General features: G+C 38.8%; 2 protein-coding genes, 1 long non-coding RNA gene and 1 pseudogene across 13 annotated transcripts in view; 2 read left to right on the plus strand and 2 right to left on the minus strand.

The window, feature by feature from the left end:
• lqf (epsin homolog lqf) overlaps positions 1-11,847 on the plus strand; it is a 53,653-nt gene extending 41,806 nt beyond the window's left edge. For 6 of the 11 annotated variants that reach the window (XM_065219862.1, XM_065219860.1, XM_065219861.1 and 3 more), the window contains 5 exons: positions 1,324-1,453; positions 1,516-1,775; positions 1,841-1,933; positions 2,014-2,400; positions 9,946-11,847. In XM_065219862.1, the coding sequence (XP_065075934.1) occupies positions 1,324-1,453; positions 1,516-1,775; positions 1,841-1,933; positions 2,014-2,400; positions 9,946-10,011 (936 nt within the window). In that variant the 3' untranslated portion in view covers positions 10,012-11,847. Of the gene's footprint in view, positions 1-1,323; positions 1,454-1,515; positions 1,776-1,840; positions 1,934-2,013; positions 2,401-2,681; positions 2,838-9,945 lie in introns of all 11 variants that reach the window. The other 5 variants (XR_010517527.1, XR_010517528.1, XM_065219867.1 and 2 more) reach the window with 5 other exon arrangements.
• On the minus strand, positions 4,880-6,846 carry LOC135699548 (uncharacterized; annotated as a pseudogene).
• On the minus strand, positions 11,542-23,926 carry LOC135699589 (uncharacterized). Its single transcript, XR_010517529.1, has 2 exons — positions 23,751-23,926; positions 11,542-11,947 (listed from the first exon to the last, which is right to left on the minus strand). It is a non-coding gene; the product is annotated as an uncharacterized LOC135699589 (long non-coding RNA).
• A 196-nt stretch (positions 23,927-24,122) lies between these two features.
• On the plus strand, positions 24,123-26,618 carry LOC135699530 (membrane-bound alkaline phosphatase-like). The gene is made up of 3 exons (XM_065219809.1): positions 24,123-24,347; positions 24,422-24,729; positions 25,262-26,618. The coding sequence occupies exons 1-3, from the start codon at positions 24,230-24,232 to the stop codon at positions 26,462-26,464; spliced, it is 1,629 nt and encodes a 542-aa protein (XP_065075881.1). The 5' UTR covers positions 24,123-24,229; the 3' UTR covers positions 26,465-26,618.
• The last annotated feature ends 468 nt before the right edge of the window (positions 26,619-27,086 follow it).

The following is a 27,086-nucleotide window of genomic DNA, read 5'->3' on the forward strand; positions in this document are numbered from 1 at the left end:
TGTAACAAAATTCACTAAATTCTATGTCTAGTAGAAGTTGGGCCGAATATAAGATTGTGGATAAAATATAAAACATCAAAAACAATGCTGTTAAAATTGATTTCGAGACATATTAGTGCATTCTCCGCTCATGTCGTAGTGGAAATGTTCACTTTTTGAATTGTCTGTCTTCTCTGGCCATTTAACGCATTATATTAGTTATTAAGGTATCAGATATTGATTAAATACTCATTTTTGTTATGAAACATTGGTAGCAATGTCTATTTGAATTTTATTTTTGAGTAAGCTGTGAACGGAACCCTTGAACGTTGTTGGGTCTCCATTAACCGCTCATATGGATGTAAACAAACGTTTTTTTTTTTCAACAATAAAGAGTGAAATAAAAATTTCGATGCTTTAATATGATCAGCAGGCATCTTAAACGAGTGAATAAGTTATGTCGTTTTCGTTTTTGCGGTGTAGCGCCTGTTTAGTGTAAGCAGGAATAAGCGCGATTCTTTAACAGCTGAACATCGTTTGTTGGCAAACGACATTAGTTTAACGCATATCTAGAACTCATTTTGGGAACTTCGCAACCAATTTTGAAAGAATGAGGCGTCGAGCGGTGAACGGTTAACACACGGTATAATACATTTTCGACAAAAAATGAAGACAAAAAGTAAGGTTGTATCTAAGACACGACTGTAGATTTGACGTAGGGCTACGTGCTCGGTATCAATATTTGGCGACTGTGTTAGGGAAACCACTTTTTGCAGGAAATCTGTGATATTTTTTATCCCCATTGCAACAATTGGACATTCGTGTAATATTTAACAGTGACCTATTGAAAATTGATAAAGCGTTCATTTTAGCAGATTCGTAGAAATCTTTCCAATCGATTGGCTTGTTAAGAACTAAAATCCGCCCGCTATTGACAGAGTTATAAGTGGTCAAAACCCGACCACTTTTCGTAACGCGTTTGATTTTGGTTTTTTTTAAATTGCACCCCCAATATTTGCCGAAAGACGTAATCCAACGTCAAAAATATTCCTGTGACATCACATTGAAAACGAATTCTGATAAAAGTGAGAGCAAACTGAACACTCAATCTGATGTACATTTTCCGGTTGATAACAAACCGAGTATTTAGTTTGATGTTATGCTGACGCAATGAAATCAAAGCTGCATCAAGTTTGTTATCGAATGACACAATTGAAATCAATTTATGATTCCAGTTTGATGATTATATCAAAATTTGATTTCGATTTGCTGGCATGTTGTTGCTGAACTTAGCTTAGGATGCCGCACATGGCAGTAAATGACTGAAAATGGATTATCTTTCAGCTCCCTGCAAACCGACCATCTCCTGTAGGAGCTATTACCTCGCCGGCTTCAGACCTAGATGAGTTCGATATCATCACCAAACGGAGCAATAACAACAACGCTGTCAACAATAACCTGAATAACAATGGCGGTATGCTACAAACTCATATAGACTATGTCCAATTGCTCATTTAATCTAAATCCACCAACCAGGATCCTTACTGGACGACCTAGATCCGTTATCTTCTAGTAACACCTCCAGTTCAGCCAGCAATTCCACTCCATCTGCCACGACGACAACGAAAAAGACGCCCGCCTCGTTCCTCGGTGAAAACTCCTCGCTGGTCAATCTGGACAACCTCATCAAACCAGTAACGAACGCACCTGGCACAGGGGCAGGGGCGCCGGCATATAATCCTTTTGGTGAATCGGCACCAGTGCAGAAAAACCTGTTCCAGCAAAACCAACCACAGGTTGGTAGCTTCTGAATTAATTCTAACGATAAAAATATTCTAACGATGCTGTATGCGCATTCTAGGTTCCGTCCATTAATCAGCTGAAACAGTCGCCTTTCCCAGTGACGCTCAACCAGGATCCATGGGCACCAGTCAATCCAGCTGCGGCGGCGCAAGTAAGTACCATTCGCCTAAATAATGCGAACGAAATAACTTTCTAATGTCGTATGTCTGTCACTGTATGCCTTCCGTCAAGTTTGGTGAGCATAACTATAGCACTGGAATGGGCCACTCTTCTAACAATATTTCCTCGTTTGGATTAACCGACGATATTGATCATGGTTTCGACTCTAATAACAACAATTCACCTCCCGATACCTTTGATTACGATAATAACAATCGTCCTATTGGCTCGGTCAATGACCGAGATGACGAAACTTTCGATGCAAATTTCCTTCCAACCACGTACATTGGCAAACAGCCCAGTAACGCCAATGCTCCACTGGAAACTATTACTAACCCAAGACTACCACCTGCTCATCCGGCTCCCATCTATAATAGCCAGTCGGAATTGAGCGATCTGTATGACTTTGGTTTTGGTGACGATATTCAGTGTGATACTAACAATTTCAAAACTGACCATGTGAGTAAGCCTCATTTCGAAATTAGTAAGTGCTAAAATGACGTAGACAGATTTCTCACTTGGCAAACAGATACATCGTACCTTCCTAATAGCAAGACGTGTTGCCCGAATATCATCAGTACTAGTTTAGTTATCAATCATAATCTCTGTTCTTTCTCTCTTCCATGCCGCCTCAAAACGATACCTTCCTAATCATGCACACACTCATCGCGTATTTGATAAAACAACAATCGTTCATAAAACGCTATCATGTGTGGTCATTGTGAATCCTGCCTACATAGCAGCCAATGGGAGCTTGGACGCTAAAATAAAACGGAATGCTCTATAGACGGGACAGTAGAATAGTGCTACTATTGCTACTTACTACTGCTACTACTACCAGTACTTTTATAACACGAGCTCGAAATGATAGTGCTAATTAACAGTTTTAGAGTCTGGTAAATTCCCGGAACCAGGTTTTGATGCTAGTATTTTGCTTAATGTGCTGTTACTAACTGCTTTCATGGTTTTGTTGCTTTTTGTTTGTTATCATCAACCATTAGAATGTATTTTCTGTGTTAATATGTCGTATATTTCTAATGCATTTATTACATCGTTTATTTGTTTCGTTTCTAATGTTTCCTTCTTGGGGAAATGACGGCTTCGGCCCCGTAATTTCTTCATTTCGTTATTTTTTTCTATCTTTGGTTTTATTGTTTTATTTACTTCAAGCCGTAATTTCCCCTATCTAGTTGTTATTGCTTTTTAAATCTAAAAAAATAACCGATGGGTTTACAAATACATCACTATCTCACTTCTATTCGTTTCGCCACGACCTTGCGGACTTGGGCCAAAGTTTCACAACTGTCTGAAAAGCCAGTAGGTTTATCAGATTATGTTAAATCCACTCATCCTGGAAAGTGTGTTCCAACATTTGTTCATCAGTAGAAGTAGAAGAATTTTCTGACGAATAGGGAAAATGGCTCTAATGTTGGCCTATGGATCTAATATTGGGCCCATCGTTAAAAATCTGCTATTTATGGATATTTTTGGTCGCTATGAAAATTTTGTCGATTGCTGAATTTATGTATGGGCCCAAATTAGGGGCATTTAGGCCGACATTACATCCATTTCCCCTACTTAAGGAATTTGAATTTTGAATGAGTTCTTATGGGGGTTAGATTTTGATAAGTCTTTAGTGGGAATGACACTGATGAAGACTGCACATTATTGTCGATATCCTTTCTTTGCTGTTTTTGAGCATTCCACTAACAACTAACTACAGTTTTGTTTAATCGCTCAAACTGGTAACAACGACTTTTCCAACCAGATCGCTCAGCAAATCTGAGATTCTTTTTGTAAGCCTTGCGAGCTGGCCTCCTGAACGACGTCTATTCCAAGTATAAAAAGAGAGAGAGAAGGATAAGTAATTTCCATTTAATTCCACTACCTTATTTTCTTATCCATGTCAAGGATAAACAAATAAGGTAGTGGAATTAAATGGAAATTACAAATCCTTCTCTCTCTCTTTATACAGGTATTCAACTAAGACGCCCACATTCATCAGGAGTGTATTCCAAGACTTACACTGTTTCCTGAGCTTAGCTAGATCAGAATTCCACCACCTCTAGTAGCCTCCGCAAGGGGCAAGCTTTATCATAAGTAAGACGATATGATATCAAAGGCATCATCCAAGTCATTTAGAGTTTCTATAGTAAGGGAATAAAGAATGTCAACACCAAAAAATGGTCGAAAACGTCAAATCGACTCCTCATATCTTTCCCGAGCTTTCAATCAAAAATAAAATTTGAATAAAATCAAGTCCAATTCAAATTCACCATATCCCAGGGAGCACCCGGAGCATGTCAGAATGCATAATATGTTCAGGGCACTCAATACAACTAGCATTGAACTTGTTTTCGAATTGTCATGTGATTTGAGGTGTCACTCAATGGTGTCACTTAAAAGGGTTTGGTCCAATTCAGAAATTGGCCGCCTCCCTGGGGATATCCGGAACATGTCCGGGTGGACCACTGTGTACATGTGCACATAATTGATTTGGTTGTTCGACTGGTTTTATGGAGATTTCGTTTTTATGGCTTTCTCAGTCTAGGGTAATTCAAACAGTAAGTTTTGCATTGCCCGACATTTCGGCCGTTTATTGTGGCCTTTTTCAAGGGTAAACTAGAAAAATATTACAACCTATAGAGACTACTACTAACATTAAACATTGATATAATATGAACATACACAGTCTACCGTTTGTCGTCAAATTTTTTTGTTTGTTGCCACGATAAGCGTGTTTAGCTTGGAGGAGCTTCCTGTATGGTGCCTGTATTTTAAATGTTGTTAAGGTACTATTTCGCGGTATTTTGTTTTACTGGACTTACATTGAGTTTAATATAAATTAACATAGGGCACTATATGACACTACACTATACAACGGTTATTTTGAAGAAGATGGTGGGATAAAGCATACACAAAAGTAGATAAAGCTCATCTATGTCGACTCGTTCGTGCTTTGTGAACAAGTTGAAACTTGACTGTGTGTATTGTTTCGTGATCGTTCTCTGCGTGAGAGATTAGCTCTCACGGTATGGAGAATACCAGCGTACGTTGTGTTTAGCCCCGCTACATCTGTTCTATAATTAACGGTGTTAGATGTGTTGTTTATATCAAGAGCAAATTTTCATTATGTCGTAAGTAACATTCGCACCAATCCGAGAAAAATAAAGTTTTGTTTTGATGACCGAAAATTTATTCCTATTTCCAAGTAAACACATATAATCTCATAGTGATAGCAATGTTTAACATATTAAGCAGGGTTTTAATCATACAAATGCAAATCGCTAGCTTTCATGCTAAAAAATACTGGTTTTTGAGTCAAAAGTTATTATACGTCGTTTGGTGGCCCCGATTGTTACTTAAGTCAAAGTGTATTTACCAGGATATTCGGGAGAATTATCAATTACGTCTCCTGACGTGCAGCCCATTCATCATTTTAGGACCACCGAAATCATCTTAGCAACAAACAGTTCGATTTATTCACTTTAATAATGAGAAAGCGAAACGACGAACGTACACTTTTCACGGGTTTCTCAGCGCTGTTACTTAAGTCAAACGGCATCTCCATAGAAATTGGGTGACTTAAGTAACATCGAAAACTATTTTGATCGGAAGGTGATAACGTCAAAAAGCAATTCGACTGGTAAATAAATTTAAAAATGGGATATGATCCTATATTCGGACAGTATATAGTGTAATAGCAGGAGAATCGATTGACACTGATAGCTCGACTTTGTTTACCTTTGTTACATTCGACGTAATGAAAATTTGCTCTTGATATGACACATTTCTAGCATCGATAAAGCAGAACTTCAGTAGGTGCGATCGATTATTTTTGTACCTTCAAGATTGAACGTGTGCTGGTGATCTGCTATGTGTTGTATAAGTGAGATTTTCGCATGGATGTGCTTTGTCGTTTGTAGGATTTCTGCGAGTTTATTTAGATTGGATTTGTGTCCACTTAATCGTTTTTTTTTAAGTGGTTTGTGGTCATACCAATATAAACTTTTTCGCAATTCCTACATGGGATGCTGTAGATGACGTTGTGTTGTTGTTGTGGTAATATTGGATCCTTTGTAGGAGTGTTTTGGTTGTTTCGATCGTTCTTGGAGCTATTTTTACTGTAGGGTATTCTGTTTTTAGGATTGCGGCAAGTGCTGACGTCAAGATTGGGATGTTTGGCATTGATCGGTATTTTAGTTGTTCCGAAATTTGGTTGTTGTTTTCGTGTCGTTCATGGGTCGTGGAAAGCTGGACTGAAGGTGAACTATTGGTGTGATGCTGTGATGTTGTTGGTGGTTTTGATTGCGTAGGCGTTGGATCTTGGATATTGGATGCTGTCGGTAGATTTTCTTGTGTTAGCGGTATCGATGATGTTGAGTGCTGCGAAGGTTTTTCCTGAGTTGTATTACGGGTTTGGTTAATTAGCCTGTTTATCAACGATGAAGGGTAATTATTCTGTCGGAGATGTTGGAAAATTATTTGTTTCTGTTGGTTTCTTGTTGTTTTAGTGCTCAGCCGTTGGACGCGTTTTATGAAGTTGTTTGTGAGGTTTATCTTCATGGTCGTTGGGTGGAAAGAGTGATAATTCAGCAAGAGTCCGGAGGCGATGGGTTTTGAATACCACTCTGTGCTCATGGTTTGGTCATTGTTGCGAAAAACTAGGGTATCCAAGAAGGGTAGAGCTCCATTGTTTTCCATTTCGATTGTGAATTGTAGGTGTGGGTTGTACTGGTTGAAGGCCATAAGGATGTTTTGTACCTCCGATTTGGGTAGAGCGAGGAACAAATCGTCTACATACTTTTTTAGCACTGGTATGGCAAAATTTAGCTTTTCGATGACCACATCCAGTAGGTCCTCCATCACATAATCTGCAAGAATGGGAGATAGTGGACTACCCATAGCGGTTCCAAACATCTGCTGGTAGTATTTGTTTTTGAATTGAAAATAGCTGCTGCTGAGGCACAATTCTGTCATTTCCAGGAACATATCCAGGTTGATATTTGTTCCTTCTTTGATGTCTGTCCATCAGAACATGATGCTGCGTATGACCAAATCTTTCGGAATATTGGTAAAAAGCGATATTACATCGAAAGATACGAGTACATGATCAGGTGGTAGTGTAACAGAGTTGATGTAGGTTGCAAACGTGAAACTATCCTTGATATTGTATGCGCTTTGTAGTATTCCTGCTACGAACTTGGAGAGCTGATATGTTGGAGCAGTTATGTTGGGGACAACAGGGCGCAACGGAAGGTTTGGTTTATGGGTTGTTGTTTGGTTTATTAGGTTGTCCATAAATCCGCGGGCAGGTAGATGTTTGTGTTTGGAGTGTCCGGCATGTGTATTGGTCGATCAGCTTCAGATCTGCTAAACGCTTAGCCATGTTGTTGAACGAACGAGTCGACATAGATGAGCTTTATCTACTTTTGTGTATGCTTTATCCCACCATCTTCTTCAAAATAACCGCTGTATAGTGTAGTGTCATATAGTGTCCTATGTTAATTTATATTAAACTCAATGTAAGTCCAGTAAAACAAAATACCGTGAAATAGTACCTTAACAACATTTAAAATGCAGGCACCATACAGGAAGCTCCTCCAAGCTAAACACGCTTATCGTGGCAACAAACAAACAAAAATTGACGACAAACGGTAGACTGTGTATGTTCATGTTATATCAATGTTTAATGTTAGTAGTAGTCTCTATAGGTTGTAATATTTTTCTAGTTTACCCTTGAAAAAGGCCACATAAACGGCCGAAACGTCGGGCAATGCAAAACTAACTGTTTGAATTACCCTAGACTGAGAAATCTCCATAAAAACGAAATGTGCACATAATGCGACCACTAATAATCTCGAGTGATGTGTCCACTGGCGTAGCAAAGCGGGAGGGAGGGTAGGGTTCCAACCCCCTCCTGAATCTTGAGGCATATATAATTTTTTTTACACTTTTTCATATACAGAATGTCAATCAATTTGAGCGTGTTTTGCTATGGACCATTTTTCGTTTTATCATATGAAATATATTTATTAAAAATTTGTTTGTTCAACATTTTTTTAAATCTTATTATTAAGGAAAAACAAGTAAGAGGTTGTATCCAAGACACGATCGTAGATTTGACGTAGGATTACGAAAGGTAGTTTGGATGTCACAGAAAAAGTATAGTAAATATTAAATTGATTTCTTAACTCTTAACTCGCAGTTTGAGAGTTCTGTTTTTGAGGTCTTCTGTCGGTGTCCATGTAGCCAATCCTGGACGATGTGTATTGGATACAAGTTCTTACTTGAACTCTTTAGTGAACTCTTTTATCAGTCATTTGTCGTCCTGAAAAGGACCAATGAGTTAAAAGCTTGGAATCCAGTTTATGGAATTCACACCGGAAATGGTATTCAGAAATTAAATCTGTGTTAAGGAAAACACATCAATCACAGAATCTGAGCATACCGGATGGTACCTACGTTTATGCTTTTGATGCAAATTTTAAGCCCCTCTTATTAAAAAAAAAATCGGATAAAATTTTGTTGCATCAAAAAAGTATTAAGAATTAAAATCCATCATCTCTGTATCAAAATCAGACCACTTTTATGCCGCGTTGACTTTGCTTTTTGAAATTGCACCCCCAATGTTGCCTTAAAAATACCTGGAATTAGGGCGTAGCAGCTTTTGTAAACAATAACTTCGACAATTTCCCACCGATTTCATCCATTAAAGGCTCATTTTCTCCAGTTTTTAATGGACTTTAAGAATAAATTATGGAATGATTTTTAGAATCTTTTTATCCCATTAAAAATGTTGATTAAAACAAGATTTTTATGGAAAATTCGCAGGAAAAATAAAAAAAAAATGCTGTATATTTTTAAATGACTTCAAAATTAAATTTTTAATTAAGACATAATATTCTAGTGAACGATAGCAAATTTATTTAGCTTCACTTTCATAAAAAAAAGATTTAAAATTGGTGCACTAATTCCAAAGATATTGACATTTTAGTAATCGTACTTTTGTCCAAAATTCAAAAAATCAAAATTTTTGTATATCTTAAAAATGGCTCTACTTTAATTTTTCTGACCACGGCATTAAATTCAGCGTAGGATTTTGCATTAGAAACGTTGGTCAACCACTAAAGTTCACACTTTTTATGTTGTTTTGTAAACTAGTGTAATTAGAACTTCTGAAAGGGGTACAAACATTAGCTTTCAAGAACCTCGTGTCAATTGTGGACCGGTTTCAGCGAAAATTGCTCATATGCGTTTGTCTAACTACACGGTTTTGGGGCGAGACTTGATCTTTTGTCTCACTATAGGTAAAAGCATTACTTTAATTACTTTAATACTCGTGTAATTAAAACATCTTCAAGAGAAACGCATTCATGCCCTGCATTAGTATTCACTTTTGATTTTATCGTGTTCTATGTCTGCCTAACAGTTATCCCAGACAACATCCCAGATCGCATCGATTTGTTATTCGTATTTTCTTGTTCGTGACGGTCGTTGACTTCGTCGTTGAAGCCACCGCTTGGATTAAATGTTAGTAACCGCTACTCGATCTAGGCCTTGATCGTTTTTCATTATTCTCAGACTAACGTAATGAGCTTTCAAAATGTGTTCAATGAGAATGTTCAGCTAAACACAAGCTGTACAATTTTTCTAGCTTTTTGAATCATGGAATAGCAACTACGATATGTGCGTTCATTCAAACTCAAGCTCAAGCTTAAGGTCTTTGAAAATGTTGAAACAATAATGTACATTTTATTTTATAATCGATAATCATTTTAATTCAATCAAAAAAAGTCATCCCCTAACATTATTAAAACAATTTTTCATAAATTCATTAAAAATTACGAATACTCAGCTTGGTTTGATTTTCCTTTTTAACTATACTAAAATAGGTATTAATGGTTTTTGACTCGTTGAATGCTTATGCACTAACAGCTTATACATTAATTTAATTTATTGAATTGATAAAATTTGCATTTGATACCCTTTACCGTATCCCAGCAGAACAACATCAACAACAACGCCCCCTGGATGAATCCACAGTCATCGAATCCATTCCTGTCGTAAGATCAATTCCTACATAGCAAAACCATAGAATCAATAGCAGTTTTACCAGAACCGAAACAGACAACTGGCGGAAAGCGAAGCATATGCATGTGCATCTCAACACAGTGAGGGTAAAACAGGTTACTTATTGCGATACATAGAAGAAAAAAACTTATATCCGAAAACCAAAAGTGAATATTGCCCTCTTCGTACTATAAATAGTAACCAAATCTCCTAAATCAATGTTGACCAGCAAAAGAAAAATGCTGCTCCAAATGTAGATATGACTGTAAATCAATAGCGAGAAGCAAAACAAATTCTGAACCACGCTCCTTTCTACGTCCTTCAACTTTAACGCCGCTACGAAAAGAGACAACAATCCCTACTCAAATTCATACAGAACTCTCAAACAACAGCTAGAAAACTCTAATATATATAAAAACGGATGAAAATCATAAATGCCTTACTAAGTGTTAAAATACAAAAGAAGTAAACTAGTGAAAATAATCCTAACGACTGCTAAAATGGAACTACTAATTGGTAGAAGCTCTAGTAAGCTAATGTTTTTTGTAGAAAAAAATAAATCATGAAACAAAGGAGCTAAAAACCCAACTACATAAAGATGAACTGTACGTGCATACATGTAGGGGCGCTCTGGGTGAGGGCAAACAATTTTTACGTCTAAACAATGAAATCAATTTTGAACGTTTTTGCTACAACAACAAAATCAAATGAAAGTAAAATAGGTACTTCTTTCGTAAATGTGATAACTGTTACCACACATACTACCATTTTTACATGAACAAAAAAAAATCACGTAAACAAAACACGTAATCACTTTGAAAAATACCTAATCGTTGAGAACGTTAGAAAAATGATTGGTACTATAATTCTGTACTCACTTTCATACCCCCCACAGACACCTTCTTTTTTGCTTTTATTATTGCTACTTGAGGTTAAACAAAGGCACCCGGAGATGAGATTTTCTATTTTGAGATGGTTTCAACAAAATCTATTGCTTTAAAATTGTGTATGAGATGTATTAGAAAAAGTAAATAGTGAGGTTTTTTTCTTAATCAATTCATCATCTACAGCAAAGATTGTTCATATTGCTATTATATCAGCTGCTTTAGGTGAATCTAAGTAAATACAGGCTTCGCTTTTGTGCCGACCGTCATTGTTTATGAAAATAGAAAAGAACCCTTGGAGCTTTAGTTTGAAATGATATATACCTATCTACTCACACATGGAAGACGATTGAAAAATGCTACGAATACTGGTTATCATGAAAAGTATTGCCCTTTTTTATCATGAAGAATGATAGAAAGTTCATATGTTTATTTTACTTGTGCTGCGGGAGTGTACACTATTTTTTCGCAAATATTTATTTAAATAAAAGTAAAGTTATTATTGTCATAATGAGTAGAACGAGAAACATCCAAACAAATCGTAATACATTGTTTACAGAGAACTAGATCCTATTACATTACTAGCGATTCTTGAGTTTGGTCTTTTTTCTGATATCTGGATAGTTACTCTTCAGCCTGGAACGGGAATCAAGATAGTATACACATTCTGATAGTCGACATGCTTGTTGTCTTGTTTTTTTATTCGTTTCGTTCCACTTTTAGATAGGTTTGGAGGTAATACCGAGAAGTAGGAAAGAACAGGAGGTAATATTTTGCTAAATTTAACTAAACAAAATTAACTAATTCTAAGAGAGGAACACTCTTCAATTTCGATTGAAAACGGATTAACCAGATAGGAAAGGTGAACACATGTATAGAATTAAAAGATTATTTAGAATGGAAGGATGAAATTATATATTTTATAAAATAAATTGAATTGATTTCAATATTTGTCTTACGGCTTGTGTTGGTTTTATCCGAAATTTCAGCATTCTTCGGTCGTTGAACGTGGTCGCGAATCTGCTGGTCATAGTAGTGTGATTTCGATGCTGCAAAAATTTATGATAATTAAGGGGAGTGACATATGCGGGCTATCCGAAGCGAGGCCAAGGTTGATGGTGTATTAGTATATAGCTATCCCCCAAAGAACGCATTGCCCACTGATTTCTAGCCACCGTTTTTTTTTCGGCGGATTTTCAACCAGTCGGGCTGATTTTTGCATGTGAGTAGTGTCAATGAAGAACTACTCACTCGCAGAAAACCAGAACGGTTGATTGAAAATCTGCCGAGAGCAGTGGTTAGAACTCAGTGGGGGGAAGGCCTCTGCCTCTAGTGTTGTTTTACTGAAATGTTAAAAATGTTGGTTTTATTCAACGGTACATTTAAAGCTTGAGTAATTTAATATCTGGACGCAAAAAAAAACGCATGTATCTCTGAACCATCTTAATGAAATAAAAATGTTCAGTACTCAAAATGAAGGTCATTTATTGCACTTTAAAGGAAAAATATACCACTTTGGTTTTGATGAAATCTCGAACATTTCTTCGAATACCACTCATCATATTTTGGACATTCTGTTGGCTAACCTGAGCGGCCGTTTCGTTCCACCATCTCTTCATCTCTGTTGCATCCTGAGTCACCTTTCCAATCTTCTTCAACATCTATTTGACAAATGCCAAATATTTCCCAATGGTGCGGAATTAAGGGATGAGTGGATCCATTTCCTTTTCGACGAAATATACCCCGTTGTCTCGTCACTGTAGAACTTCTCCGCTGTAGTGGCAGCTTGCCAAGTCAGGACAAAACTCTACAGGTCCATTGTGAGCCTTTATGTACGGAAGAATACGTGTTTTCAGGCACTCCTGCTTGTACATTTTGGAATCCATAGTCTTGTTTGACACGAAAACTTGGATATTTTTTTACCGCAGCTGCAAACCTCTGCAAGATCATAAGCTTTCTTGCAAATTTATCGGCAAAAACAAAATTGAACTTGCTAGGGACATCACCTCGACCAGTGGCTTTATAGAACTTTTATCCGGAAAGCTGCCTTTAATCCATCTTCACGTACGTTTCGTCGTCCATGAGGATGCATCCTTCGTACTTTGTAAGAACCTCATTGTACAACGTCTTTTGGCCACTAGATTCTGCTTCAGTGTCCTGTTTGGTTGTTTACTGGCCCGAAAAAAATCGAAATCCTTCTGACGGTGCTCCTTTTTCTGCTGGCTGGCATTGAATTTCTTGGCGATATCATAATCCGATAGCCCTGGGTTTGCCCTAACCGTTCTCAACACCTTCAAATGCAGCCTTGGATCCTTATTTCAACTACGACGCTTGCTATGATCCTGCCGATCTATAGTATGCCGCTCACGGAAACGTTTGAGAACCCTGCACACGGTCGATTTTGCTAATTCCAACGACTTTGCGATTTTGGAACCTGACCACGTCGGATTTTCCAAGTGGGTGTCCAAAATTAATTTTCGGTTTGCGTATAACGTCTTTTAAACAAAATGAATCGTGACGAACTTTTCAGCACTGAAAGAGGAAACATTTCAAAACATTCTAGATCCGAGTGCTAGGAGCACTGCCTCTATTGGACGGCGACTCTTGACTGTTGACGGCGACTCTGTAGCTCTTTACTCCTATGATAAAATCCATAAGCAAATGTCAGACTGTGCGTAAAACATGGCGGACTTCGTACTATCCTTTCACTCCACCGAAAAATTCCATAAGAAACTTTCAATCTTTGCTAGAAGAGACAATTTTTCGACGGTGTCGTCAACGCCAATTTTTGGTAGTACAGTGCTTTCCCGATTTTGTCAGCCTGCAGATTTCATTAAATTTTTAAGTTTTTAAATATGAATTCTCAAACAATACGCTATGAATAATTCTTATTCTTACACTTCGCTGTAATGTGAATGTTAGGGGATGCGGGGGTAAATGTGCATATGATGTATAATTAACAATTGACGATTTTAAGTGCTTTTTCATTCAAATATCAATCAATTCAACGCACAAGTCTTTCATCCATACATTTTAATTCATTTACATCAATATAATATACGTCTACTAGGAATAATGAGTTTTGAATTGCTGTTTGCTGGAAAAATCATTTTTACCACAGTAAACCTGTTTCTATTTTTTTTTGCAATTGTAATAAAAACATTGCTTTATTGTCAGTAACATTTATTCTTAGAAAATTAAAAAGAGCATTACATATTTCCTTGAATTCTACATAAAAGTTTTGATTGACTTTCAATTTTCAATAGATTTCGTCATCACAAATTCTCGAATTCAACGGAGATAAATAACATCGTCAATTGAGAGGGACAATGCTTCAACCTAATCAGCCCAGTCAGCTTTTGTTTTGTATTGTCGGAGAGGCAGTTTGGATTCCCGAAAGGGAGATCAACGGTGGATGCGATTCGGACAATGGTCGAGAAAGCCGAGAAGGCGTCCAAACAGAAGCGAAGAGGAGATCGATATTGCACCGTGATAACGATCGACGTCAAGAATGCGTTCTACAGCGCAGCTGAAAAACCATTGCCAAAGCGCTGCATAGAATGAAGATCCCTGACTACCGGTGCAGGATTCTGAGAAGCTACTGCCAGAGCCTGGTTCTGGTCTACGAGACTGAAATGGAACAGAGGTCGATTAGGATCACAACGGAAGTTCCACAAGGCTCCATCCTTGGTCCAACGCATTTGCCTCGAAGCCTGGGAGTGATGATCGATGACCGGCTAAACTTCAACAGCCACGTCGAATATGTCTGTGAGAATGCTGGGAAGGCCATCAACACAATAGCTAGAATCATGCTGAACACCTCTATTCCCAGCAATATCAAGAGGCGTCTTCTGGCTAGATACTGAGGTATTGGGGTCCAGCCTGGTTTGCAGCACTGGAAACGAAGCAGAACCAAAGGAAACTGAGCAGTACGTTCCGGCTCATGGCCATGCGAGTCGCGAGTGCGTTCAGAGCCATCTCATCGGAAGCAGTATGCGCTATCGCCGGAATGATCCTGGTTGAGGACAGTGAGTGCTACAGTCGGAGAGAAGCCGGTAGAGTACCGATAGTGGTGAAAGCGGAGTCTTTGGCAAAGGGGCAATAGGAGTGGAACACGGTGGATAACGGTAGATTTTTTTTTCTTTATTGCCGTGATTTTTAGCCGGTAGATGGACAGTTATTATCGATTCTTTCGACCTAGGTGAACAGAAAACACGGAGAAGTCAACCACCACCGGACGCAGTTCCTGTCTGGCTACGGCTGCCTCAGGAAATACCTGCATCGGTTCGGACATGCAGCATCACTCCTCTGTCCGGAGTATGGCAACGTGGATGAAACGCCGGAGCATGTTGTCTTCGACTGTCCAAGACAGTGCGAAGAGAGATGCCTGTCCTAAACGTGGAGAATGTCGTCGATAAAATATGTCCTAGTCTAGAAAAATTTTCAAGTTTTCTCGACTTCCCTGGGCATATAGACCATCATTATGCTTGTCGAACAATATACAAATTCACGCATTGGTTGGCATATAAAGCTTTAAAAAATATCTGACTTGCTCTATTCGATGTCAAGACAATTAAACGCCAACTATCAGATCGGGGGTGAGTTAAGTCAACTCCCCTTGAACCGTTTAGGTATGTGGGCCTTAAGTTGAGGGCACGCAAAACGGGATTTCGGCGTTGGTCGCGAGTTGATTCGTTGATTGGGCCAGTGGGAATGACACTGATGAAGACTGCACATTGTAGTCGAAATACGTATCTGTCATGGATACCAAAATTAAGTGGAATTAAATGGAAGATAACCTTTTTTGCTGTTTTATTTAGCATTCCGCTAACAACCCAATTTCATTACTTCACTTAATTCTGACTTATACCCGAAAATCGTAAACGGCCGATTTAAATGTGCAGTGATCCGAACTGTCAAAACCATAGGATTTATTGATCTAGATAAAAATAATTTGTCCAGAATAGATCAGACACGAACCAATGCATAACTTTTGCATGCGGGTTCATGGCTTAGCTAAATATTTCCCGCGAACACGGACCCAGATGTCAGTAGTGTGCTTTGGTCAGAAATTTTATTGTTTTTGCTATGGTCATTCATGTCGGTTTGTCGGTGGTTATATCACAGACAAATAGACGTAACTCTTCTGCTCATGGATTTAACGTTCAGTTTAATATTATTAGTTTCACTAATCCATCACGACAGCGCTGACATCGGATCACTTTGACGTTTCTATACTCGAACTTGTATACATCATTGTTTTAGACTTGGCAAGCAAGCTTTTCGACGTAGAACTACGTCTGTGATTTCTATATGGGGGTACACTTTGTGAAAACCGAAAATGGAAAATGTAACGAAATTATGAAAGATTTTGAACGTTAATAACTTAGCTGCCCCTGGACCAATTTCAATAATTTTATCACCAATCGATCAGAAATATTTTTACGCATCAATAACATTGCTTCCGACTGATGATTTTTAACAAGAATCTATTGAAAAAGTTGCAAATGTCAAGCATTGTCCAAAAGCGTCGAAATAACAAACAAATCCACCAATTCCTTACATGCATATGCTGCTTCCCCAACACAGTCATCAGAGAATCGTTTCTAGACTAAACATGTCGATGTAGGATTGCTGCTTCCCCAACACTGTCATTAGAGAGTCATTAGTAGACGAAACAAGTCGAAGTGGTATTCGCCTCCGATCTTCGGGCGTGTGCGAATAGGGCGGATGCAATTACATAACAATTTGCACACTCATCGCCATATTCAGAACCACACGCCCCCAACGACCACACAAAATGCTCTCCAGAGTTGTAATATTGTAACCAAACTTGGAAGCAGGGGTGCAAGTGATTTTGATCGACTTTCTGTTTCGTTAATAACCTGGCAAACACATTCATTGAAACTTTTGTTGTTTTTAATGATTGAAGAGCATAGCAGAAATAGTGCGAAATAGGTTAGTGAAGCCATGGTCATCAAAAGAGGAAATCGTTGAAGAGAATTGACTTTCACCCCTCTGCTTTTAGGCCCCTCAATTCAGTCGTCGTCATAGCAATGAAAACTAGCATCGCATGGCTTTTGGTTCGCCTGTTTGGCTGTTCGCCGAAAAAAGTGTTAAGCGTCTGTATGCTCAAGGCTAAGATTTACCAACTTGCTGAGAGAAGGAGTTTAAAGAGAAAAACTTAAAGGGGAGGAGCTTTAGCTGGGTGGACACTAGACTGATGCAAAATTTGACTTTTTCGCTCCACAGTGCTTAAATGGTTTCAAATAGGGTCCTGATTAGCCTCCCAAAGTTACAACTCATTTGGTTAAAAACAGACTTCGCACAAGCTGATTGAAGTTTACATGTAAATTACTATGGAAAATCTCAACTTTTTGTTCATTGCCTTCTAGTCTTTTTCCATATTGAGCTGCGAAACAGTTCGATAGCCATTCTTATAGAAAATTTTCTCAGCTTCAACTTTGCTGAAGATCGTTTCTTTGTAAAACGAGACAGGAAAAAGTTATTAATTAGTTAAGAGATTGGTAAACTTATGACATGATCAAGCAGCTGCTCTGTAGGCAACACTGTATTTTGCAGTGTGACATAGTAGCCATAATTTTTGTGTCCTATTCAACGCCCCAGAAACACCAATGTTGCCTGCTGAGCAGTTGATTGAGCATGATCATAAAACATCAGCGCATTGAACCATTGATAACTTTCGATCCTTGCATTTAATCAAAAAGTGGACTTGAGCAAAGTTGTAGCTGGGAAAATTTCCTACAAGTAGAGATGAAATTTATAGAAGCAGACCGATATGGTGAATTATTAGATAGACATGAACAAAAATCGTGGTTTTACCATAGTAATTCCCATACAAACTTCAAATGGTTTGTGCCATCTCAGTTTCTCACCAAATGGGTTCAAATTTTGAGAGGTTAGTCAGGATCCGATTCGGAATCGTTTAAGTACTGTGGAGCGAAAATTTCAAATTTTGCATCACTCTAGTGGACACTGATATATTGCGGCCTTCCAACCTGTCACAGACACCAGTGCAACCCCTGTCCAGCAGCAGACGGGCCGAGACTCTCGTCTGATCATAGTTGTTTCGAGAAGAGGGGTCATTCCGGTTAATTCCTGGACCTTATTGATATAAGTCAAAGAAGGAAGACGCTTCTTCATCCATTACTTAATCTGCGAAATCTAATCACGATCACCACCCAATCCGACAGCAGTCAGTACCGGTACACCTTACACCCTCACCTACAATAGTGGTTTTCAATAAACCAACCCACGCATACAATATTTTATTTTTAATTAAATCACTTGAACTACATTCAGATGGTAATAGTACTGCACACATTAGTAGCGAAGCTCCTTCGATTGCCCAGTAGTAGCCAACCCTGAAACTTAGCTCGAGGGGTATCTACCTACTGAGTGATTTCTGAGGTGCTGGTGCAATCACAGATAAAACAGGTTTTTTCATTATCATGAGATGAAGCGAGCAATATAATTTGTCAATGATAAAGTAGTCAAGCGAAAGCCGCCTGTTCCAAAAATTCATTTCAATTGATCATAGCAGAACAAACATACAACATTTCAAAGCCTGTCTACTCGGTAGCTTAGTGGTTACCATTTCTGCTGACTGAACAGAAGGTCGTGATTGCAATGCCAGGTTCGGTCCCCTTCATCACGTTTAATCACTATGTGACTCCTGTTTAATTCTGTTACCATTAGATGTACCTCTTTCCTCCTTCACGGGATAGCACAGGCGATCCACAACTGTTCTGTCCAACTTAAAATTGTTAATACAGCTGAAGGCTCAAGCGCAATGACAGCGGAAGCGGTACGACAGCGGCAGCGAAAAAACCCGATCTGAGTAAGCCTACTTGTCGGATTGAAAACTAGTTAGAATCAAATCGACTTCGGTTAGGCATCTTGATGTCATTTGTGGCAGCTGTCAAACTTATCGTTTCCGTTTCGCTTCCGCCCAAATTGCACTTGGGCCTTGACCATTGATTTAAACTTCTCATTGAGCTCATTATTCTCCTCCATTATCTTTTCGTTTTGACAGTGAATAGAATGACACGTTTCGACAGTGAAAAAGAATTAAAATACTATTTATTATGAACATAAACGGCACCGGTGGTGTAGTGGTAAGCGTGATTGCCTCTCATCCCAGCAGGCCTGAGTTCAATCCCAGTCGGTGCCGCCGGGATGTTCTGAGGCATAACATCTCTGATCACGCCTTCCTTCGGAAGGGAAGTAAAGCCGTTGGTTCCCGGTTCATGAGTTGATGGGTCGATAGGTAGGGTCCAAGTGTGGGAGCTGCCTTCCTGGCGTCGGTAGCATTGGTGCTCAGCACGGAAAACAAGATCGACGGAAAACAAATCAAAGAAAAAAAAAAAAATGAACATAAACTTTGTTTTATAAAATCGTTTATTTTAGGCTGTATCCTTGTATTTGCAAACAACGGTAAACCCTGTGCGGTAAAAGCCTCAATTGGGTTCTTTAAGGGTATTGAGGTAAATGCATATTCGTAATCTGCATAAAAAATGGAACCCAACCCCAAAATTTCATCAATTTTGGTACACTGGAACTATTTTAAATAAGTTCGATTACATTTGAAAAAATCACCTTATTAGCGCCCCTCGGTGTCACTTTGTATGGGAGCGAGCTGTCAGTTTGTCAGTTTAGTTTCAAACAGTGAAGTTATTATTTTGCTTTAAATCTTTATTAAAAAATCGAGATGAAAGTGTTTGGGTTCGAAAAAAATATCGCTGTGCTCAGAAAACGAAGCTCTTTCAGATGATGTATAAAAAATAATATATTTTTCAAAATTAAAAAACCCAATTGATATCGAACTATCATAAATATGTATGTCTATAGTAAAATTTGTGCATAGATGGAAATCTTATTCCAAGCTACTTTACAAATTGGAATACTATTATTGGATATTGGGCGATTTAAAAACCAATTGTAATGACTTTATGGCCACTCTACTTGCGCAATCTAAACTCACATGCTAGCCGTAAAAATCGATTTGTGCCCATGGATAATATATTGATTGGTTACATCCACAAACATAACTAATTGATTAGGATTTAATCTAGATCAAGCTTGGTGGTGATTTGTGTGAAACCTTTTTTGTTCATCAAATGATTAAGTCAATGTTCCAGTATAGTGTGCAAACGGAATCCATGAAGTTGGAAGCTTGACTGGTACAACAAGCTTTAATAATCGAGCTTGTTTGTTTACAGTGATCAGGAAAATAGCAGCATTGCAGTACACCAGGAATTCTCGACCTATGAGTCGCAAAGTATTATGGAATTTGGATTGATTTTTCTTTTGCCGGTTTTGAAAGTTTATCGTCAGTCTTATTAAAATTGAACTGGGAAACTACAATTATTATTCAGCCGGATCGTTTTGTTAAATTTTCCATTTTAATTTTATGCTTAAGGTGATTTCCTGTAGTGTCCTTTTTCGTGTTACACTTCGCAATTTCACACAGTCTTGTAATCGGTCACGGTATTCGACACATTTTCTGTTATAATTGACTGCTTTTGCCTCCGAAACTTGGAAAACAAGCTATCATAGTACAGTACCAAACTCAAATGTCATACGACAGGTTCTGTCATATGACATTGTCGCCGAAGACCGTCACGAATGTATGTATTTTAGTTTTTCTCATAATAAGAGCTGCTGATGTTGTGCTTGTGTGAATTCTGAAAATAGCAAGCAATGATGTCCTAGGAATAAAATTTCTGATCAGAAATGGTTTAATTTACACCAAATTGAGGAATTAGAACGAAATTACTCATGTCATATGATAGTTATTTGATAATTTTCTTTTCGCTCGAATGTTATTCTACCCGTTGTGTTGTGTGAGAGAGATGACGGTAGAGCATGAGAGTAGGAATAAAAACAGACTGTCGCGCGCGACAACGAAGCGAGTGTAGTAAAAAACGTCAACTGTTTCAACCCCTGATTTCACATGTAAAAATAATAAGATTTCTGTTAATGTACGTAGCTGAAACTACTACTTGTTGTTTGCTGCGGAGAAGCAAGGAATGTCTGAAATTTTCAGATGTATACACCTCGTAGATCTTGAGATTATCATAAACACTGCACTCAAACTTTGCAACTCTTCATTGATACGTAGGGGAAGACGGAGCAAGATGGCCACCCTAAGGTTGTCATCATTTTATATGTAATAATTGCAATTGATACTGTCTAACATTGTCTACCCTAGATCTTCAATGTATGTTCTAGCACCTATGCATTGATACAATTCAATGAATTGAATCTTGATTTTTTTTAAATAATTAAAAAAAAGTAACTTTCTTAAACCGCCCCGGGGCAAGATGAGCACCCCAGGGGGAAGCCGTTCTCCAAAGCTCATCAAATGATTCTCCATGAAAATACGTTGGGCTGCTTAGCCACTGCGAAGCGATCCCATTTCCATACTAATTTCACGATCTTAACCATTATCACAACCACTACAAGGTTACTGAAAACGTTAAAACTAAACTGAAGTATCAACTTTCAATTATTCAAACAAAAATGCTGCCAGATGACGTAGCACTACCAGCGCGAAACACTGACAGAAGACGAGCGCGAAAACCTCTGGCGATAAACAACAAGCACGTGATGTGTCCAAGGCACTCTTCGATCAATGTTCAACACTGAGATCTCGAAAATTCTTTCACGTTCACTTTGCTCATATTTCTTTTTTCTTATTTCTTGATCTTGATGAAAATTCCAACGCCAAGATCTTGAAAGAGTGGTCAAAAACCTGGGAAAGTTTCCCAAGCTGTACAATTTTTTCTACAAGGATCTTGAAAAACATAAAAAAATCTGTATCATAAAAAAAATCGGAATCTTCAATGAAACCAAAATAAAATGTTAAGTCTCAGCAACAAAGAAGTTTATGAACTTGTATTTTTTCTATAAGTCATAAATCTCAAGAAAATCTCCTGAATTTTTATTTTTCTACCATACATAGATCTCCGCAAGTCCCTGAATTACGAGCATTTTTGAAGGACCGCAAATTTGAAATTATAATTCAATACAGAGCTGGAAAAGGGCCTAAAGGCTTTTGTAAACAATTACTTCTCTCGAAGATTATGTCTAGGACTTCAAGACATGGCCGGGCAAACCAACATAACCAACGGTTAGGAGAAGACTTCCGTGGGGTTCAAGAACCACACACTTAGATTTTTTTGCCGAGATGGGCACCACCGAGCAGCTCGGCATTTTATTTTGCTGGAAATTGTATGTAAGGTAGCCACCATCCTTTCAAGACTTGTCTTGTATGCAGCTCCACTCAATAGCAAGATCAATTTGAGCTACCGATATGAATTCACTATATCGCTGTATGAAGGGCCAAAAACGGAGGGGTGGACCCGTAAGCAGAGACACTTACGCGAAATCCACGGGAATTTAAGAATCTCCTTCCAACGATACGCTCCAACAAATCGAATAACACAATTCGCAATACTTATTAAGCTTCCTACTGGATGGTTTGTTAAGAAGGGCGCGTCAATCGCCCTGAAACTGTTGGAGTAGAATTCACACCACCACAATCGAATCGGTAGGATAAAGAAAATGATAGTGTTTATTCCCTCCTAGACTCCGGCTGTCAATCATACCATCGTCCAGTTTCAGTTTGAATGATACCCTGATGCTCCCTCCCAACCCAGTATTTATTTATATAATGAAAATATATGCAATGGAGAAATGAAATATATCAGAATATTAAAATATGACATAATGAAATACATTTACATGGATAATATAGTTGCTACTGCAATGAAGAAGTATTTTACATATAATAAGATGCAGCTCTATACCTCCTCAGGCATTTTATTTTGCTGGAAATTCAGCAAAAAATATGTTTGTTAGCTGAGATCTCGGCAAAATTCCCGTTTGTTAGCTGAATCTCAGCAAGTTTTTCACTGAGATCCAGCAAAATAAAATGCCGAGCTGCTCGGTGGTGCCCATCTCGGCAAAAAAATCTAAGTGTGCAGCATGACGAATAAATTGAAAAACCTTAATAATCCACTCAGTTTCAGGGTTTTTTTTGCGGTTCGTGTAAACAATTCTAATTTTTTCGTCAAGTTAATTCAGGAAATTATATCAGTTGAATAAACATCAGATTCATCAATAAAATATCATAATTTCAGTGAACCGTGGCGAAATTTATCGCGCGAAGTCCTCGGTTCACTACCCAAGCCTAGACAATCAAGCAAAGATGCTTTTAAGAGCATTAAAGTTAGGACATAATGGTTGAGGAAAGTGATAGAAACAGCCTGAATTTTTATCAAGTTAAGGAGAATATCGAACTAACGAGTCTACTCCAATTTCAATGTGGCCCTCAACTGGAAGTAAAGTATGAGTGTTATCTAAACTCTAGTACCCTTTATCGGATATCACAATTCAAACCTGCAAAGGTACAATCTAAAAGTGCTTGATCGTAGTAGATTATGCCTTCATTAAAACTTGATCGATGTTTTGTTCAAAACTGCCATGCGCTGCACCCATGGTTAATTGTTAAACATACATTTAAACACAGTTTGAACCATATTTCATAAGTATACGTGAATACTACTTCTGTTGACTGTTGACCATATTTTGTTTCCGGTATATATAATCTATATCTAGTCCTTAAACCTAATCATCAAATATCAAGCAATTCATCGCCCATGATTGCTGGTAGCTAGCGTTGTGTTATATCTCACTGCTTCCCACTGCAATCAAGAAAACCACAGCAACCCTGGAAGAACAAATCTAGTCATACGATAATGACGCAAAATCCCCTCACAATGCCTGCAGGTACAACAACTTTAGTTAGAACCACTCATCACTTACTTGACATGTTTCTGCATAGTCACACGAAGATGCACTTGCATTTTTTTGTTTGTATCTTCTGACTCCTTAGAAGACACACGCTTCTCAATTGTGCTGAATGCTTGATTAAATCGTGTCGATCGGTCTTACGAAGGCAACATTTTTGAGAGTAGGTGTTTATCTATAATTGTATAGATAGGGGTCCGTGGTGTGTCTCTCATTTTACCAAACAAAACGCACCCGAACCAGGTTCAGTTTACCACAATATAAAAGAAGTCTCGCTGACGATTGTTACCGATCAGTTTAGACTGGTGTTTTCCGTGCACGATCACACTTCTCCCTCTCTTTCTCTCTATAGATATGCAAGAGCGGGTAATACATACCTTATTCGATAATCGAAGTGTACTATCGACACGCTGCTTGTGGCACTAGAAGAAGTGTGATCGTTCAACAGAACGCGTGCGGTAACCGTCATTATCCATTGTAACAGCACAACAGCAATGATCCTTCTTCGTACGATCGGTGTGTGTTTTGTGCTATCACTAGTATTTCGTCAATCCTGTGGGAGTCCATCGCAGGAATTTGTCCAGTATCTTACAACAACGCCAAGTGAACATGGTTAGAGATGCACGATCGCAAAAATTGGATTAGATTTAATAATTACAAATCGTTTTTCTATTGATCTTCAACAGTTCATCCACCTCCGGAACGTGATCGCGACGACGAAGGTACCCAAAATCGACAGAAGCGTTTGATATCCGCATCGGACTACGAACAGACGGCCCAGTTTTGGACCATTGGTGCACAGTTGAAGCTCAAAGAGCAACTTTTGAAGAGGAAAAACTTCAACAAGGCAAAAAATGTGATCTTCTTCCTGGGAGATGGCATGTCGATCCCAACGCTAGCCGCCAGTCGTATGTACCTGGGACAGCAGCAAGGCCACTCGGGTGAGGAATCTCAACTCTCATTCGAAGAGTTTCCAGACATTGGTCTAGTTAAGGTGAGTGTGGTCGCGCGCACGGTCGAGTAAGTATCAAATGGAACGGAAAGTGATAGTGCTTTGATCGTTGTTTCGGGACCGATCGGCAATGACATTCAATGTGGTTATTGTTCCTGTTTTAATTTGTGTCGCTAGCTTGTTTTCAAGTAGGTGAAAGTGTTATAATAATTAAGCTCAATCATAGACTAATCGCGCATTAGAAGGTAAATTACCTTGCGCTTCGTCACCTCAATCATCTTGTATTGCATTCTGCACAAGTTGACATCCTTGGCCGCTATCTCACTGGTTGCTCGTCCGATTGGGTGCGAATTTCAGCCATCAAACTCATTCAACCGTGAGCAAATAAACCGCTCAAAGCCACCTACCCGCACAGGTTTACGCGCATGGAATAATAATAATAGATTACTTTCCGTCACCAATGAACTCTGCCATATAAGGCACAGTCCGATACTTGAACTGGCTTCTAGTCATTCTTCTTCTATATTCAAATCAATATAATAAATGTTACTTCTTGTACCCATCTTGCACACAGACCTACTGCGTGGATAAGCAGGTTGCGGACTCGGCCTGTTCAGCGACGGCTTATTTAGGCGGGGTTAAGGCCAACTATGCCACCATCGGTGTGACAGCTGCGGTCAAATATAACAACTGCGCGGCTAGCAATGATCCAAAGAATCACGTACACTCAATCATGAGCTGGGCCCAAGCGGCAGGAAAAGCCACAGGAATTGTAACCACAACGAGGGTCACTCATGCCAGTCCAGCCGGAACGTACGCCCATGTACCCAATCGGGAATATGAATGCGATGCCGATATTCTATCGCAACAAACGGATCCAAACCAGTGCCAAGACATTGCATCGCAACTTGTGAGAAATGACCCTGGTAGGAAATTCAACGTAATCCTTGGAGGCGGAAGACGTAAGTTCACTCCCAAGTCGGAGAAGGATCCATCAGACAAAGCTGGTCAGCGCATGGATGGAGTCAATCTCATTTCGGAATGGTACTACAGCAAGCCCCTGGGTTCGGCTAGGTACGTAACCAACAAACAAGAACTCATGGGTATCAATTTCAATGAAACGGAATACCTAATGGGTCTGTTCAACTCCGATCACATGAAGTATCACATAGACAGTAACCCTCAAGAGGATCCCAGCTTGAGCGAACTCACTTTCGCAGCTATCAAAACCCTCCAGAAAAATCCCGCGGGATTCGTGCTGTTTGTAGAAGGCGGTAAAATTGATTTGGCTCACCACGAAACGAAAGCCCGGAAGTCCTTGGATGAAACGGTTCAACTGTCGGAAGCCGTACAACTAGCTACTCAGCATACCAGTGCGGACGATACGTTGATTCTGGTCACAGCAGATCATGCGCACACAATGTCCCTGGCCGGTTACTCGAAGCGAGGGCACGACATTCTGGGGGTCAGTGGATCGTCCAACGATAAAGGCAAGAGTCCTTATACGACTTTGTCGTATGCCAACGGTCCAGGTGGGCCGCCACTAACCGACGGGAACCGATTTAATCTCACCGAAGAAATGGTGGCCAACAAGGACTTTCAGTACCCTAAACTTGTTCCTCTGAAGTACGAAACGCATGGCGGAGACGACGTGGCTCTGTTCGCGTATGGACCCTGGTCGCATCTATTCTCCGGCATGTACGAACAGAACGTTATACCGCATATAATCGGGTACGCTGCATGTATTGGAAGCGGGTTGACGGCGTGTATAGGGTAAGATTATAGGTAGCTAACTAGGTTTTATTTAAATGTTCGTTTTTAATGTGTTTTGCTTCAGAATAAAATGTCGCATTTTATTTATACTATGAGAAAATATACATCTTCATTTTCGTTTGCTTTGTAATATACCTATTTTGAAGAACGCGGTAAGTGAAAATCCTGAAACACAACGCGCATCATGTGGGAATTTCGAGAAAGAAAAAAACTAGCTCCCGGATTTCTAAAAGACTGCATGACACAAGAAAAATACTCAATATTGTGATATTTCAGCAACCTTTTTTGTTTTATTTTATTTTTTCAAATTCCATGAGGGAACGCGCAAGTTAGGTTGGAGTGTATTTCCTCTGCCATGCTCGATGTATGCTCATGATCATAAATATCCAAACATTAAAAGAGCGTCGTGAATTTGCTATGATTTTATTCGTAAACGATATCGTATCACATCGCATTGATGAGATCTAACGTCATCCTTAAATGTATATACACCATCTACACACCAAAAATAGTACTTAAGGCAACAATTGTAAAACCACAGACAAACAGACATAACACTGACAATTTGTTCATCGAACACGCATTTAACGGTCAATTTAAATGTTTTTAGTTGGTAGTACCATAGA

This window comes from Ochlerotatus camptorhynchus, unplaced genomic scaffold (genome assembly GCF_037179485.1).
Source record: "Ochlerotatus camptorhynchus isolate MF236.1 unplaced genomic scaffold, CSIRO-AGI_Acam_v1.1 ptg000112l, whole genome shotgun sequence".
NCBI classification, from domain to species: domain Eukaryota; kingdom Metazoa; phylum Arthropoda; class Insecta; order Diptera; family Culicidae; genus Ochlerotatus; species Ochlerotatus camptorhynchus.